We start from the raw sequence: 19048 nt of genomic DNA on the forward strand, positions 1-19048 counted from the left end.
CTTGGTCGGATTACTGTTTCAAAAGTTCTGATGTCAACGTTTGCTCAGATCATGTCAGTGAAATTATTCTTGCAGGAATGGAATCCTTTATCCCACACTCCAATTTAAAATCTCGTCCTTTATCTAAACCTTGGTCTTTTAATAAATGTGCTAAGGCTGTTCAAGAGAAGAATGTTGCATATCGTAATTGGCTTGTTTCTAATTCTTCAGTTTCATTTTCTGCCTACACCAAAGCTCGCAACAATTGTAAAGCAGTTATTAATCAGTCCAAACTAGAGTTTGAACAGGCTAAGAGTAGAAAACTTGCTTCTTGCCCTTATGGTAGCCGAGCATTCTGGTCTCTTGCCACAGCTATTGGCCACAACTTTTGACCATCTCTGCTCCCACCTCTGTCCAAACCACATGGTTCTGTTGTCACTTCAGCCAAGGATAAAGCTGACCTGTTAGCATCACATTTTTCTTCCAACTCATGTATTAATGATCTTGGTAAAACACCTCCCACCATTCCCAACACGCTCCATTCAATTCCTCCTGTGGTCTTCCGTCAAAAATATATCAGCAAGATTTTGATGAATCTTGATACTAAGAAAGCTCCAGGTCCTGATGGTATTTCTCCACTTGTTCTCAAAACCTGTGCCCCCGAACTTACTCCTATTCTTTGCCGCCTTTTTTCACTTTCTTATTCCAAAGGTGTTTTTCCTTCTGCTTGGAAATTTGCTCATATCCAACCAGTTCCTAAAAAGGGTGACAAATCCCTCCTATCCAATTATCGTCCCATTGTAATTACTTCTACTCTTTCTAAAGTAATGGAGAAATCAATTAACCGCCAACTCTTAAACTACCTAGAAACCGTCCGTCTGATCAATGATCATCAGTACGGATTCCGTCAGTGTCGATCCAATGGTGATATTCTGGCTTATGTTACCCATTTATGCACTAATTCAATGGAAAGGTTCGGTGAAACACAAGTAGTTGCTCTTGACATCTCAAAGGCTTTTGATCGTGTCTGGCATAAAGGTCTTCTAAACAATAAGTGTTTCCAAAAAAAACTATAAGTGTTTGCTTTTTATTTACATAATTGTTATTTTATATTGTACTTAATACGTAGTCTTATAGTTCTAATTACGCTGGTTATTTTTATTTTAATTTATATAAACAGTTTTTGTAGATATACGTAATACTTTATAAAACCGTTATTTCGTTCGAATCTTGCAGGCATTGTTTTTGTATATAGTGATAGGGAATTCAAATTTTTAATTGAGGTAGTTAGGTAGCTCTAACGTATAATTATAGAAACAGTAATACGCATCACTGTTTCTATTAGATAGCGTAGTATTGACATTTAATTTAATTTAATTTATTGATCTTATTAATTTAAAATATCATGCCCCAAACTAGAGCAGCAAGGCAACGGGCACAAAGTGGCAAGAGTGCTGTGACTCGGGGGAGGGCTGAGGGGGACGGTTCTCCAACGCATCACAGCCTAAAAAAATGTGCAACTTGTGAAATGTTTGCCGAACTATCTGGAACGGAACATGATATTGCCATGGGGGATGTCTTTGTGTGTGCGCGATGTCAGGAGTGTAAATAAATCAGGTGACAACTCAGCATTGTTATGGGCCTATATGAGAGTTTGAAGGACAGGGTGGATGCCCTCGAAAGATCTAAATTGAGGGGCCCATCAGGCTCTCAGCTACCCACATACAGCTACTCACAGCAACAACCCCCAAGGCAGAATGCGCTGGTCCCACAGGAACTAGTAGTTGTTGGTGACTCTATTGTCAGGGAGACGGGAAATATATTGTGTAAAAAGGATATGTGGAACAGGACCAGGGTATGTCTGCCAGGGGCAAAGGTTGATGACGTTGTAGAGCAGATATCATCTTTTAGGGGCACAAAGGGTGATATAGTTGTACACGTTGGCACTAATGATATTAAGAGTAGGAGACCGGCAGAATTACTTACCAAGTACTGGTCACTGATGAAAAAAAGCCGTGAATTAGGGTTGAATTTAAAAGTGTCAGCAATTCTGCCCAGACACGATAGGAGGGAGTATGTGATGAGAGCCTTATCGATCAATTCGGCCCTGGAAAGATTGTGCAAGGCTCAAGGGATAGAATTTTTTTCAGCCTAGACTGTACTTATTAACAGGAGAGACTGCTCCTACAGGGATGGGATACACTTAAATAGAAAGGGTGCAAGAATATTTGCTGATGCTATCGAGGCAGTGTTAGGTGAGTCGGAAAACTGATAACTTGGGGGGGGGATACAAGGACCAATAGTTTACCAGTAGCCGTAGGCAGAGGTGAAGTTGATTCTTGCACAACTTCTATTAGAATAAGTAGCCGTTCCCTGAAACCCCTGTTGGGGGTTTCAGGGAATGGATGGCAGTCATCGTGAAACAGGTGGGTATATGGGATGTGTTAGAGTAACTAAGAATAAGAATAGGTGCATGTATACCAATGCTAGAAGTATAGTAAATAAATTTGATGAATTTGAAGTGTTGGTCAAGACATCAAAGGCGGATATTGTTGGGATATCAGAGACGTGGTGTCACACAGATATAAGGAATGCCGAACTGGAATTCGGGGAGTACAATGTGTACAGAAAGGATAGACAGGATAGGAAGGGAGGAGGTGTTATGCTGTTAATAAAGAAAAACATAAAATCAAAAGAAGTGCATCCAGTTGATATTGGTGGACAATGCAATGTTGAGTCTGTTTGGTGTGACATAAGCACTGCGAAAGCAAAAATAAGAGTAGGAGTGTGTTATAGGCCTAATGACTTGAATGAGTACAATGATCAATTGTCCAGAGAAATAGAGTGGGTTAGTAAATCGGAATGTCTTATAATGGGGGATTTTAACTTCCCAGATATTGACTGGAACTTGTGGGTTGCTCACTCACACACTAGTCAGACTTTTGTGGATTTATTGGATGATTGTTTTGTGCAGCAGCATGTTTGAGAGGCAACCAGAGAAAGTAATACTCTTGATCTGGTTATCAGCAGTGATCATTCATGTATTAGGAATTTGCAGTTAAAAGAACCACTAGGTGGCAGTGATCACAGTGTACTGACGTGGGATTTACTTAAAGATTTAATTACCATCAGGGGTAAAGGAAAGGGTTTTTGCTTCCGTAAAAGCGAGTACAGTGGTCTCCGACAGTTTTTAAATTCTGTACAGTGGGATCAACTGACGATGTTACCAACAGTAAATTCTAAGTGGGAAGCATTCGAGGAATTAATCGTGGAAGCTACTAAAAGTTTCATACCTATTAAGAAATATTGTTCAAGGTTTAGGCCTAAATGGTTGTCAAATGAACTAATGAGACTCGTAACGGAGAAGAAAAATGCATGGGATGCATTATCAAACGACTCAGAAGCCTATGGCAGATATAAGTTAATCTGGTGCATGCGAAGGCAGATTACGAGAAATCCTTGGCAAAAGATGCTAAGAAAAACAGCAAGGATTTCTTTACTTATATAAACTCTAAAAGGAAGGGAATGAATCTGATTGGTCCACTTGACATCGATGGTTCGACTGTTGATGATCCTGCTCAGATAGCAAACAAACTGAATGAGTATTTTGCATCTACATTCACACGTGAGGAATTATTAAGGTTTGAAAATGGCAGAAGGTTATCAAATTGTAGCAGGATACTTAATGATTTTGTAATAACTGAGAGCAAAGTGGAAGAGAAATTGTTGAAGTTAAACGTAAGAAAAGCACCTGGGGTGGATGGGATCTATCCAGTTATATTAAAGGAGGCGGCAAAGCAACTAAGCAAACCCTTAGCCATAATTATGAGAGCATCCCTGGACTCAGGGGAGGTTCCCACCGACTGGAGATGTGCAAATGTATCCCCAATTCACAAAGGGGGAGTGAAGGCTGACACGAGTAATTACAGACCAGTTAGTTTAACTTCTGTTCCGGGTAAAATAATGGAGTCGCTGGTTAAAGATGCATTGCAGGATCATCTAGACAAGACTGCAGCAATAATTCAGACACAGCATGGGTTTGTTAAGGGAAAGTCTTGTCTGACAAATTTGATAGGATATTATGATCTGGTTACAAAGGAACTGGATGCAAAAAATAATTTTGATATCATATATTTGGATTTCAGGAAAGCTTTTGACACTGTTGCGCATGGAAGACTATTGTACAAATTGGAGCAGAATGGTATTAAGGGTAAGTTGCTACAATGGATAAAAGGATGGTTAAGTGGGAGAAGACAGAGGGTGGTAATCAATGGGTGCTATTCTTGGACTAATGTTATTAGTGGTGTCCCGCAGGGTTCGGTGTTAGGTCCACTGTTGTTTTGTATATTTATCAATGATATTGATGAAGGAATATCAGGCTTAATGTCGAAGTTTGCAGATGATACAAACGTTGGCAGGGTTGTTAATGACAGTAATGGTAGTGTGCTACTGCAACAGTATCTAGATAATTTGGGCAGATGGGCTAAGAAGTGGCAACTGAAGTTTAACCTTGACAAATGCAAAGTACTGCATATGGGTAGAAGTAACCCCAGAGAAACATACCAACTGTGTGGTACTACACCTAAGGTGGTAGAAAATGAAGGACGTGGGAGTAAGGACCTGGGAGTAATTGTGCAGGCAGATATGAAGTTTTCTGAGCAGTGCAGACTGGCTGCCAGGGCAGGTCATGGGGTTTTGTCAATGATATATAGGAATTTTGCTAGCAGGGAAAAGGAGGTGATTATCCTTCTGTATAAGGCAATGGTCAGGCCACACCTTGAGTACTGTGTACAGGTCTGGAGGCCTCATTTTAGGAAGGATGTAGATTTACTTGAGCGTGTACAGAGAAGGGCAACAAGATTGGTGAGGGGAATGAAGGGATCCTCTTTCCAAGAGAGGCTGAAGTTCCGCAAATTGCAGTGGCTGGGAACTAGGCACCTGCGCGGTGATCTGATTTGATCTGACCAGTTTTCTCTCTGATTCATCTCTAACAGAGTCTCTCCACTCGCTTTTTCATAGACGTACTGTTTCTGCTGCATGCCTCTTCTACAGATACTTCCATGGGCACTGTTCTTCTGAATTGGCTTCTATAATTCCTGCTCTTTCTTTCAAAACACTCCGAACACATGCCGCCACCAGCCAACATCCATTTACTGTCCAACTTCACACCCACAGAACCAACTTTTCATCTTCCTCATTTATTCATTCAACTGCCGTTTTCTGGAACAACCTTCCTTCATACGTATTTGCTGAAAATTACAATCTACAGAAGTTCAATTCCAATGTCAACAAATATCTTCTTTCGCTTTCTCAACCTCCAACCCAAGCACGGTACTAAGTACTATAGGTTCTAATACCTCTCGTGTTTGGGAAGCACATAAAAAAAAAACAAAAAAAAAAAAAAAAAACATGTATTTATCCTATATAAACTGTAATATTATTTATAACAGTTATTTTAAAAATAGCAAGGAAGACTACTTTTACTTTATATATATATATATATTTTTTTTTTTCTTTAGAGTTCACTAGGTTTAAAATTTCTTCTCCTTCCGAAGATTTTAAAAAGTTTTTAAATTCTGAACAGGACATGTTATAGTTTTCGTTCACCCTAAGTTTAGCTTCTAAATTTTCTAATAAAAGATGGTTTCTCTCTTCCCGCTAAGCAGTTTTCATTAAGCAGAAAACTCTTTTTGATAAATATGGAGCTTACAATTTGAGAAAAATTATTTGCCTCCAGAAATTTGGAGAAAAATTACACCCATTTTTTATCAACACATTTTCTTTTCTTCATTACTCAATGACGAACAAAATATCATTAGACTTTCTCATTTTTCTATTGTTATTAGAATTAATTTTTAACACGTGCAACTTGTGAAAAGTTTGCCGAACTCTCTGGAATGGAACATGACATTGCCATGGGGGATGTCTTTGTGTGTGCGCGATGTAAGGAGTGTAAGGAAATCAGGCGACAACTCAGCGTTGTTATGGGCCTATATGAGAGTTTGAAGGACAGGGTGGATGCCCTCGAAAGATCTAAATTGAGGGGGCCCATCATGCTCTCAGCTGCCCACATCAATGCCAGAGCTTGCACTTGGTCATCACGCAACACAGCGGCAATCCCCAAGGCAGAATGCACTGGTCCCTCAGGAACTAGTAGTTGTTGGAACAGGACCAGGTTATGTCTGGTCCTGGAGGTGATTGTCCCTCTGTATAAGGCAATGGTCAGACCACGCCTTGAGTACTGCGTACAGGTCTGGAGGCCTCATTTTAGGAAGGATGTAGATTTACTTGAGCGTGTACAGAGAAGGGCAACAAGATTGGTGAGGGGAATGAAGGGATCCTCTTACCAAGAGAAGCTTAAGTTCTGCAAATTGCAGTGGCTGGAGACTAGGCACCTGCGAGGTGATCTGATTGAGGTATATAAGGCCTTGAATGGGTTGAGCACGCTGTATTCTGATGGGATCCTTCCACTTGTTCAGATTACGACCCTAAGGGGACATAAATTCAAATTAAGAAAAGACAGATGTAGAATAGATGTGTGGAAATTTGCCTTTAGCCAGCGGGTGATTAATTGCTGGAACAAACTTCCATCTGTCGTGGAAGTTGATAGGTTGAATAAATTTAAGGAGGAACTGGACAGGCATTTGGAGGGAATGGTGTGATTTTTTTTTTTTTTGGCTGATGCTGCATAAGCTCATACACTTGCTTTCTTGCATCAAATGCCACTGCTACTACTATTACTACTACTACTACATCCTCTGTTATCGGGACAAATCATGGTATTATCAGTAGAGTTGGCCACCCTGCACACTTATCAATTTCATATATTATTATTATTATATTTATTAATTTACATGTATAAGCTCCTCTAGTTGGCTATATTAGGGTATTGCTCCAACTTCATTGGATGGCATTAAATAATTTTATATATATATACTTGTCAAAGAACCATTACCATAACTTTACTCATAATTTTTCTAATCAAAAAATTACTTACCTCATTTGGGAAAAACTTTCGGGTCGGTTCATGGTAAGTTTCATGAGGTCGCAAGTAGTGATGTCCAAATGCATATTTCAAACCTCTACTTAAAATATGAAGGATATGATTATTAATAGAAGAAAATTTTTATCACCAAAAATGAAATATTGAAAGAAGAAACAAAAACTAGATTACAAGGTTAAAGGCATATATATATAGGGTGATTCACTACCAGTGCGACAAACTTGCAGGAGGTGTAGGGGGCACAAAGAGGAATCGGAATCACATAGCATTGCAGGTTCTGAAATGCCTTCGTCATGCTGTAGAGGACATTGAATGGGAGGTCGCGTGAACAGCGATCCTGCTGGAAGTCAGCATTTGCAAACTGGTTCCCGAGGCAGTAGGATGGACGAATATTCAAACGTTGAACTGGCTGACATGCACCTCGTGTATGGAGTTGCGGACTGTAATGGGCACGCCGCTCTGCGCTTGTACCAGGAACGTTTCCCGCACAGGCGTGCTCCTCATCATATGATTTTCGCATGTGTGCACAGAAGGTTACTTGAGACTGGTTGTTTCACGAGAAGTACCATGAATCAAGAGCGAACGACGAGAACACCAGAGAATGAGGAGAATGTCCTACATCTTGCAGAAGGCAATCAGAATACGAGTACTTGAGCGATAGGCCAACGATTGGGTATTTCCCAATCCACTGTATGGAGGATACTGTCAACAAACCAAATGAGTTGATGCCATCTGCAACGCGTCCAATCATGGAGCCTGAGGCTTATCCACTCCGGAGGACTTTTGCTACTTGGTTTCTTCAACAGAAACGGTTCGCAAATGCTGACTTCCAGCAGGATCGCTGTTCATGCGACCTTCCTTTCAACGTCCTCTACCGCATGATGAAGACATTTCGGACCCTGCAATGCTATGTGATTCCGATTCGTCTTTGTGCCCCCTACACCTCCTGCAAGTTTGTCGCACTGGTAGTGAATCACCCTGTATACATATCACAAATCTGTTACATTACTTGTTAGACTATTATTTGAGTATACTTTAGAAACTATGCAACTCAAATCACTTTTATAAATGAGCATAATTGGACTAATTGTTGTAGAGCTGATCTTTGGTTTACAAGCTGATCAACCACTTTAAAAATGAACGCAAAAAATAAAATTGATATAAATTTAGAGCAAAGAGGCATCATCAAGCTAAGTAATTTGATTTGATTGAATTATCAAACAAATTTTTCTACAAAAAAACAAAAAAAAAAAACAAAAAAAGTCTCATACACCTCTATATTGAGAAACAGATTGTGAAGCAGTACACTGTACTTTATTTTCAGTGAGTGACATTACCCAAAGGGCCATTTCATGGATACATTCTTGTCTTATCTTCTGCAAAAAAAGTCTAGACAAGATCACATATATTTTAATTGTAGATGGTACTAACTTGGCAAAAGATTGATTAGAAGTCAGAAGATTAGAACACATCACAAATACTGCTTTATTAGCTTTACAGTTTTAATTTCCATTTGGTGTTTAATAAGTGGTAGTTTTCTCAGTTGAATGCCACCCCCAAGGTGACACTGTTTCCTTATATTTGTTTGTGTAATTTATCACATATTGGAGGGAGGGAGGGAGGGGGGGAGGGAGGGAGAGAGAGAGAGAGAGAGAGAGAGAGAGAGAGAGAGAGAGAGAGAGAGAGAGAGCGAGCGAGCCAAAATGCATAAGAAGTTAAAGAACCCTCTGAGGTCAGGAACTGGGTACATATAACTTCATGTTATATGTACCTGATCTAAAAGAATGTTTATGAAAAAATAAAATAAATAAGATTTATGAAATTAAATAGAGTATAGGCTGGCCTTGATTAATTTGTCCAGCGAGCGCATTGCACAAAACAGAAATGCATTAATCTAATATAATAATCAATAGGAAAAATTATATTTGGTCCATCACCTTCAGAAATGTCCATAAAGAATTTTAAAAATACCTTTTAAATAACTTTTTAACTGTATACCATGTAAAAGATAAAAATAATTAGAGAATAAAATGTTTATTGTATAAAATACACAATGAAGAAATTATTTTTTACAGAAATATTTGAACAGTTTTGGCTTTCTTTTTTTTTCCATCATACAATTTCCGACAGCAAGCTTCACTAGGCCCTGCTGAAATAACACGTTTCTTTCAAATGTTAGGATCGACATCCATTGCCTTTTGTTTGAGGTTCTCTGCGACATGAAAGATTTCACCTAGTTCGTTTGCTGTTATCTCCTTTTGCAGTAACATTTTCATCTGGCTCTCACAGATTTTCTTCAGCTTCTTCATACACAAGCTGTTCCTCCATTTGAAGGAGATCATTGTCACTTAGCTGTTCTGAATGCGAAATCAGTAATTCTCAAATGTTAGCCGCATCCACACCTTTAAAACCAAGGTTTTAAAATTTAGATTTCAAAGTTTTATTACTATTGAATAGCACACCGTGCCATCCAAAAGATTTAAGTTATCCAAATGTTGAAATTTTGTTTCTACCACCACAGTGGTACTAGGTGACTACAACTTCTTTCATTCAGCCATTAGATCAAGGCATTATATTCACCTTTAAAACTCATTATATTAGAAAATTGTTACAATGGATTTTGGAAAAAATTGATTCTGAATCTATTGAAGGCATGGAAACATTTCTCAATTGTGGACTGTATCAGAATCATAGATTTATCGCTGAAAGGAGTAAACCCGTCAACATTAAATGTGTGTGGAAAAATGTATGGCCAGAGTCAGTTCATTCAGGAAATATGGTTGAACCCGCAGAAAGAGGAATCAGTGCGATAGGAGCTTGCTATGTCGGTAGGAGGGTAAGGTTTTGGTGATATGACTACTGAAGTCCTCGTGGGAAGCACAGTTGATAGAATTGCCATCCTCCCAACACCGGGTGGAAAAGACCTGAGTTCGAATCCAGTCGATGATGGGAGGAATTTTTATGGGTATTTTTCACAACGTGGCTGAGTTAGTCAGGCTCAGGCAGCATGGTTTTTTCTCCCAGAATCTCGGGTTTTTCGTCCAGCAAAACAGAAAATTTACCTCAGTACACAGAATTTATAGACAATATACACAGAGTAACGCGGCCTTAGTTGCCTATGCTCCTAAAAAAATTAAAAAAGACATGATTACTGAAAGAATTACTGGTAGAAAAAGAGACTGATGAAGCAGATTTGATGGAAATGGCATCGGACATAAAACCAAATCAATTCAGAGGATAATAGTGCAGATGAAAATTCTAAATTTCCAAATTTTACACTAAAAAGCATATGGGAAGGCATAAAGTTAGCCAAGCAATTAGAATCTTATTTTTTGAATGCAGATTCTTGAATGACAGGAGTCCAAAGTTCAAATGAGAGCTTCAAAAAATCCTCAGTTCCATACAATGAAATTCACAAAGATTTATCAAGCAAAAGCAAACAAACCCAAATTACCAGTTTTTTAAAGAGAGTAGAAGTACATGAAATCTAGAATAGTGTATTTTTGTTAAAGAAAGCTTTTGGAGCATAACCCCTCTTTTTGTACTTTTTCCTAGTCCCGTATAACACGGTTTTGTACAACACATTTTATAGGATCCTAACTACCGTTTTATATGAGGATTACCTGTAATGTGTAAAATATAAGAAGAAAGCTTAAAAACCAGAATGAATGCAGAGTGTGGATGAGGATTATGAGTGTATTAAATTGTATGTCACTACTAACCCCCATCCCAAATTGGATGATGGGCACATGGCTCATTATGGCCCTCTGCCCATTCAAGTAGACACCACGCTGTGGCTAATTATCCCACATGATGTGGGATGCAGGCCAGTACAACTCCTGATCAGTGTGAGACAAAGCAACAGACAGGTGCTCCAACATAGGAATCTCTTTCCCTATGATCTTTCACTTCTACCACCTGGGTTGGTTGTAGGAGCAAAAGATCATAGGGAAAGGGGATCCCTACGGCATCTCCTTTCCCTATGACCTGGGAGCCCTCTTCTTTGGTCCCTTTCAGCCAGGTGGGTGCCTTCAATACTGTCCCCCCCCTTTCTCTCTACCACTTTATCCCTCTCCCACTTCCTATCTCCCCACATTCTCTTCCAACTTTCACTTTTTTTTACTGGGCTCTCCCAGTCCAGTGCTTCATTGCTGTGTTCAGGTCACCGAACAGCAAAAGCAGACCAGAGACAGACCATCATCAAGACGAATCAGATAGTTCCTGAAACCTTGGAAAAAATCAAGCAGGATGTGAGCGATCAAATACAAACAATGAAAAGGGACACAATGGAATCAGAACTGGAGGACAGAGTACAAGAAATACAGAAAGAGCAGCCAAAGTGGAAAGAGACAAGATCGTGATACCCAGAATATAAGAAAACTGGAACAGAGCCCTAGCAGAATTCGGGAGAATGGACCCCACAATAACTTGCACCATACTGAAGCAGAGACCCAACAGAATCCTGTGGCAAGTCACAGACTACCTCAATAATACTGGATTATCTCAACAACAATGAAATAACACTGGACACTACATGCACAGCCGGTAATGTCCTATAATACTGGATTATCTCAGCACTGTGCTGCTGTTGCAAGAAACCAGGATGAACAGAAAGGAAACCAGAGATCAACTGAACGCAAAATGCAAAGACAAGGAACCACCAGCCTGAGAAAGATGGGTACACCAGCTGATAAAAGAGATAACAGTGAGGTTAAGGCAAATGACCCAATAACAATGGGTAAGAAGTTGATCAGAAAAGTAAATACCATCCTTAAGAAAAGCACATTCACAGTAAACATGAGACCTATAATCAGAGGATTGAAGAATACCTCAACATCCTCAAGAAGAAACTCTTGGCATTCAGCAAGAGATTTTGCCGTTACAGGGAGACTGTTCAGAGGATGTTATTGTTATTTGGTTTTTAGGAGCATTAGCAACTAAGGTCATATTGCTCCGGGAATATGCGGTGGTCATTCCCTGACCTTTCCGCATCCTCTGTATTTGATGGTGATGGGCTCGAACCCCGGTCTAATCAAGAAGCGTGTGCTATGCACTGCTGCTGTCCAGAGGAAAACAGACAAGAGGATATTTGATGAAAACCAGAGACTTCGACAGGAAAATTAGACAAGATGAGAAGGAAGGCAATGTACCCCCCACACCCCCGCCCAAAAGTAGAAGGTACTCGAGGAGTTCTGGAGCCATAAAGGAATACAAGAAGTTTAGTTACACACACTGGCAAATAGTGGAGTAATTCATCCAGAAAATAAGGCACCCTGATACAATCTCAGTCTTTGACTCAAGTAATCATCTACTTGCAGGCTAAGAACAAAGACACCACAAACCCAGCAAAGTATAGACCAATCACCTGTCCCCAACAATGTAGAATCTCCTGACCAGCTGCATAACTAAGATGTCAGTCCACTTGGAGAGCTAGAACATTGTGGCTAAGCAGCAATAGAGATGTAAGCAGTCGAGCAAAGGACAAGGAGCGATTGACTACTGACGCTGCAGTTATGGAGCAAGCCTACAAGAAGCACCACAATTTTTCATAGCTTACATTGTCTACTACAAGGCCTTTGCCTCTGTGCCCCATAGCTGGCTGATACAGAAATAAAGATCCACAAAGACAACCCAACACCGACACACTTCCTAAGAACCAACCAACACAAAATGGAGGACCATCATCAATGAAAAGAACTTCACGCCCAGACAGATACCCATCAAAAGAGGAATCTAACAGGGAGATGCCCTGAGTCCACTATGGTTCTGAATAGCACTCAACCCAGTATCCACTATGCTCAATAACAGCAAGTATGGATTGTTGTTCATTTACCTACAAGAATACCGGGACAATCCTAACCATACAGCCAACATGCTTGATCTTTTTCTCACAAACAATCCTTCTAAGTTCACGGTCGAGGTGAGTGGTCCTTTAGGCACCGAGATCACAACTTGGTGATTGTCTCTTCTCCAATGGAGCCTTTATCTCGTGACTATTCCCAACCTTGTGTTGTTTGGCATTACAAGAATGCAAAATGGGATGACTTGTGAGATTCATTTTCTTCTTTTCTTTTTCTTCTATGGACTCTGTTCCGTCATTGTCGATCCACTGGTGATATTCTGGCTTATGGACAAATTTAATGGAAAAGTTTGGTGAAACACAAGCAGCTGCTCTTGACATCTCAAAGCTTTCGATCGTGTGTGGCATAAAGGTCTTCTAAACAAGCTTCCATCTTATGGTTTGCCTACTGTTTTTTTGTAATTGGTTATTCAGTTTTCTCTCTGATCACTCACTGAAGGTGATGGTAGATGGCTCTCTGTCTTCTAACTTCTCCACTAATGTTGGTGTCCTCCAAGGTTCAGTTCTTTCCCCCACTCTTTTCCTCTTGTATATTATTGATCTTCTTCCATTGACTGGAAATCCTACCCATGGTTTTGCCGACAATAGCACACTGCATTCCACTTTCCATTTTGAGAAATATTGCCCTGCTCAATCATCAGCTTCAACTTCTCGAATATTCGCTACCAATTCCATAAATGCCGATCTCCAGTGGGGCAAAGACAACTTAGTTGATTTCAATCCTTCTAAAACTGAGTCTTGTCTTATATCTCGCAAAAAGGATTCTTCTGCTCCTATGCTTATCTTTGGTGACACTGCAATTTCTAGGCAAAATGATATATCTCTTTTGGGGATTACCCTGACTTCTAATCTCTCTTGGCAGAAGCACATTACAAATATTGTTTCCTCTGCATCTAAAAAACTTGGTTTTCTCTTTTGCTCTCAGTATTACTTTTCTTCCAAACAGCTGTTCACTCTGTACAAATCATCACAAATCTGCCCTACCATGGAATATTGTTACCACATCTGGGGCGGTGCCCCCAAAACCTCTCTGAAGCTTCTAGATTCCATTCAGAAGAGGGCAGTTAGGTTCATCAATGACTCCTCTCTAACAGTCTCTCTACTCACTGTCTCACAGACATACTATTTCTGCTGCATGCCTTTTCTACAGCTACTTCAATGGGCAATGTTCTTCTGAATTGGCTTCAATTATTTCTGCTCTTTCTTTCAAAACAGTCCGAACCCATGCCGCCACAAGTCAACATCTATTTACTGTCCACTGTCAAACTCACAGAACCAACTTTTCATCTTCCTCGCTCATTCATTCAAATGCCGTTTTCTGGAACAACCTTCCTTTATACGTATTTCCTGACAATTAGTCTACAGAAGTTGAAGTCTAATGTCAACAAATATGTTCTTTCATCTTCTCAACCTCCAACCCAAGCATGGTACTAAGTAATAGTGGTTCTAATGCCTCTCGTGTTTGGTGTTTTCACAAAAAAAAAAAGTCCTAAAAGAAGGGAGGAAAAACCTGTATACTTCCTCTCACCTGATGTACATGGATGACATAACCAAGAATCAGCTCAAAAGCTACTCCTCATCAAATAGTTAAGCACTGACATTAGGATGCAATCTGGCCTAGACAAATGCAAGACACATGGATTACATCAATGACACCTAGTCAGATAAAATTACCAGCTGAAGACCGGCAAAGAGAATGAGGCCATGATAGAGGAAGAGAAATACAATTATCTGGAGATGATGCAAACCCACCAGTAAGAACACAAAGAGATCAAGCCTGCCTGACTGAGAAATACCATCAGAGACTGGAAGTCTGCTAAATCAAAGTCAAATGGGAGAACATGGTCAAAGCCATAAACTTAGGCAGTTCCATTACTGACATACTCCTTTGTGATCGTAATTTGGACCAACACCGAGTTGGAGGAGATTATGATATCAACCGGGATAATGATAACCCAGAGCTGTTAACACTGCCTCATATCAGCCATCGAGACATTCAGCATAGCTTGAAAAGAAGGCAGGCGGGGATTGATTGCTTTCACTGAACAAGAGAAGGCAAGTAAGAACCAGTGGGACTACTTCCAGCCAGTATTACAAATACAGGCCTCAGGCCACACTAGAGACCTCTACACAAACTATACCGGGACCATGCCATAACAGACAAAATGATCCCGCACAAGAGACCAGATATAACTATCATTGACAAGAAGGAAATCGCTGCCTACATGATCGACACAGCGGTACCCAACACCAGCAACTTCCAGAAAACATACAAGGAAAGGATCAGGAAGTACTCAGACCTAAGATGAAAGATCAAAGAATTGTGGCCTATAGAACAAGTAATGACTATTCCGACCATTGTGTCAACCACAGGCACGGTGCCAAAAAGCTTCCATAAGAACCTAGCAGCAATAATTTATGCTGATGATTTCAGCATAAACAGTTGTAAAGATATTGTTTGGGATTTTTTCTATTATTGTGCTGAAGTGGACTGCAAAAAGTGCGGCACTTAGTACAGATCCTTGAGGGACACCTTCTTCTTCTTGATAATATATATTGGAAAGTGTATTGTTCATTCGAACTTGGAAGATCTGATTCTTAAGGAAATTGTATATGTAGAGGGGTAGATGTCCTCTAAGGCCAAGTTGATGTAACCTTCTAAGTATACCATAGCACCATGTGGTGTCATATGCCTTCTTGATATCAAAATTAACCATGACTTGGTGTTGTTTCCTGAGAAAAGCATTTCTTACTCGATTTTCCAGTTGTATAAGTATATCTAAGGTACAGCGATTTTTTCTGAAGCCATATTGTTCTGGGTTGAGAAGGTCATTATTTTCTAGGTACCTGTTAGTCTGTTGTTGACCATTTTCTCTAAGATCTTGCCTAAGCAGTTAGTCAAAGCTATGGGATGATAGTTCTGTGGGTCTGATAGATCTTTTCCCTGTTTTGGGAAAGCTAGTATTATAGCGTGGTGCCATTTGTTTAGGAAAGAATTTTCAAGGTATATTTTGTTGTATAGATCTAACAGGGCAAATTGGGATTGTTCATCTAATTGTTGTATCGTTGCATAATGCATTTCATCAGGATCGACTACGCTGTGTTTCGCCTGAGCAGAGTAAAGCAGAGTTTGTTTTAGTTCTGCTACTGTGAGCGGCAAGTTGTATTGTTCGCACTGATTGCTAGAAAAGTTTAGTTTTATTTTTTTCAGCCTCATTCTTGTACGTTTTGAAAGCAGTGGAGTATGCACAATTAGCAGATGTATTTGAAAACTTTTCACCAAGCACATTGACTATATCTAAGGTATTTGTAACCAACCTTCCAATTTAACAATGGAGAGAGGTTTATTTGAGAATAGTTTGTCATCCTTCTGATCTTTTTCCAGATAAGTGTAGCTGGTGTGGAAATGGTTATAGTGGATGCAAATTTCATCCAAGCAGCTTTTTTTGCACTTTCCTGACCTTAGCTCTGGCTTTCTTGAATTGTATCATATTGTCTGTTGTTGGATTTTTGCGTAAGGAGTTCCAGGCTCTATTTCTCTCTTTTTTTAACTTCCTGGCACTCTTTGGTCCACCATGGTTTTGGATATATTTTCTAATGTTAGAAGATGATTTAGGTAATGTCTTTTCCGCAGCTTGAAGAATATTATCAGTAACATAGGCCACTGATGTTTGTATTGATTCTCATTTAATAATGTTGCAGTTTAACTTGGCTAGTGACCTGAATGTTTCCCAATCTGCATCATATATTTTCCATCTGGGGTGCCTACTGGATTGGTATGGCGTTTTCTTCATGATTTTCAAAATTATAAGGTAGTGATCGCTGCTCAATGGAGTCTTGTGCACGCTCCATTGTGTCATTGGGAAGTGTTGGGAAACAGATTGATAAATCTATTGCAGAACTGCTTTTTGATGGAAGGTGGAAATGTGTGTGTGTGCCGTCATTTAAAATCATTAGGTTGTTCTCAACAACTAATTTTTCAATTTGCTTTCCCTTCTGGTCTATTTTGGGATCACCCCATAGTGGGTGATGTCCATTTAGGTCACCTAAAATGCAGAATGGAGGTGGTAATTGAGTGATCAGCTCTTCCAAATCTTTAAATCGGAATTCTTAATTAGGGGGTAGATATATTGAGGCTATGGTAATATTGAAGCCTATTGCTGGACGGGCTGTGACTGCTTCTAATGGTGTGTTCAATGGTATTGTTTTGGACGGTACGTGTCTGTTAACTAATATTGCGACACCGCCTCGCATTATTCCATTCGTTATGCGATCCTTTCTATATGTGGTATAATTTTTGATTATACTATTGTCCTGGGATTTTAAATAGGTTTCTTGTAGGCAGATACTTAGTGGATGGTACTAGGTGATGGGGTCTATAACATCATTAATGTTTGAGCGAAAACCTCGAGAGTTCCACTGGATAATCGTATCTGTCATTTGGGGTCCGATTGCTTCTTTGGGGCTGTTTTTATTTTGTCTACCTTGGTTTTGTCTTTCTTTGAAAAATATGGTCTAGCCGTATCCATTTCTTCTTCAGCGAAAATTTCGAGAACTGGTTCCTCTCCTTGGTTTCTTACCTCTGTGTCCATTTGTTTTGCCCTCTTTTTTTCTGCACTACCTATCCTTTCTTTGTTTACTTTTCTTCTTACATTTTTTGAATTATCTGGTGGGAAAGATAAAGGAGTATTGATAATTTTTTCTTGTTGTTTTTGTGATGGAGATGGTTTGTAAAACTCACGAACCCATTCTGAGATGGATTCTCCTGGGGAAATTGTAACATCCGTTTGTGTGCCACAACATTTTGAATTAGGTAATTTCATTTCTGGAGTCTTTTTGATTGTGGTAATCTGTGCACAAGAGGGTTTGTTTACTATGTTTATTGCAATCGCCTTTTAGCTTCTTGATATGAAACTCCATTTTCTGCTTTGTATTTTTGTATTCTTTTTTCCTTCTTCCAAATTTCACACTCTCTTGAGTATGCAGTATGTTCCCCTTTACAATTTACACATTTATAGTTTCAACTGTGCAAATAGAAGTGGCATGTTCTTGAGAACCACAGTTTGCACATATTAATTTTCCTATACATACTGTATGCGAGTGACCAAACTTCTGACAGTTGAAAGAACGGAGCGGATTTGGGATATATGTTCTTATATTGCAGTATAGCTATCCTGCTTTTACTGATCTGGGTGGTTTCGGTGTGTTGAAAGTGAGTATCAGATTCCTGGTAGAGATGATTATCCCTTCTTTTTTAATTGTAATTCTTTTAACATTGATGGCTCCTTGTTCCTAAGCTCCATTTGAATTTTTTCTTCGGGCATATTTAGAAGGTCCCATTCCGTAATGACACCTTTTGAGGTGTTTAATGTATTGTGTGGAGATACCGTTACTGGTATTCCTGCAAAGGTTGTCATTTGTAATAAACTTTCAGAGTGTTTAGCATTGGCTGTTTCTACCAAAATATCGTCTGATTTTAGTCATTTAACTTGTTTTGGTGGGTCGACATAAGAAAGACTCTCAAGAGTCTTTCATATGAGAAAGGGTGACAATTGGCCTACCGCTTTCTCAGTATTTGAAAGTATAACTTTTTTTATGTGAACCCCAAACACGAGAGGTATTAGAACCTATAGTACTTAGTACCATGCTTGGGTTGGAGGTTGAGAAGACGAAAGAAGATATTTGTTGACATTGGACTTGAACTTCTATAGATTGTAATTTTCAGGAAATATGTATGAAGGAAGGTTGTTCCAGAAAACAGCAGTTGAATGAATAAATGAGGACAATGAAAAGTTGGTTCTGTGGGTTTCAAGTTGGACAGTAAATGGATGTTGGTTAGTGGCGGCACGTGTTCGGACTGTTTTGAAAGAGACAGCGGGAATTATAGAAGCCAATTCAGAAGAACAGTGCCCATGGAAGTATCTGTAGAAGAGTCATGCAGCAGAAACAGTACGTCTATGAGAAAGCGAGTGGAGAGAGAGACTCTGTTAGAGATGAATCATTAATTAACCTAACTGCCCTCTTCTGAATGGAATCAAGAACCCTGAGAGAGATTTTGGGGGCACCATCCCAGTGTGGGAACAATATTCCATGGCAGGGCGGATTTGCGATTTATACAGAGTGAGCAGCTGTTTGGAAGAAAAGTAACGCCGAGAGCGAAAGAGGAAACCAAGTTTTTTAGATGCAGAGGAAGCAATATTTGTAAT

At 39.6% G+C, this 19048-nt stretch overlaps 1 protein-coding gene across 7 annotated transcripts in view; it reads right to left on the reverse strand.

Moving 5' to 3' along the window:
- Positions 1–19048, reverse strand: part of ash1 (histone-lysine N-methyltransferase ash1) — a 1128611-nt gene that overhangs the window by 108243 nt on the left and 1001320 nt on the right. For 6 of the 7 annotated variants that reach the window (XM_090378882.1, XM_090378880.1, XM_090378881.1 and 3 more), the window contains one exon: positions 6977–7064. In XM_090378882.1, coding sequence (XP_090235008.1) covers positions 6977–7064 — 88 coding nt within the window. The remainder of the gene's footprint in view (positions 1–6976; positions 7065–19048) is intronic. The other variant, XM_090378879.1, reaches the window with a different exon arrangement.

The sequence above is a fragment of the Mastigoproctus giganteus genome, chromosome 8, assembly GCF_048544385.1.
Source record: "Mastigoproctus giganteus isolate SK-2022 chromosome 8, ASM4854438v1, whole genome shotgun sequence".
Taxonomy (NCBI): domain Eukaryota; kingdom Metazoa; phylum Arthropoda; class Arachnida; order Uropygi; family Thelyphonidae; genus Mastigoproctus; species Mastigoproctus giganteus.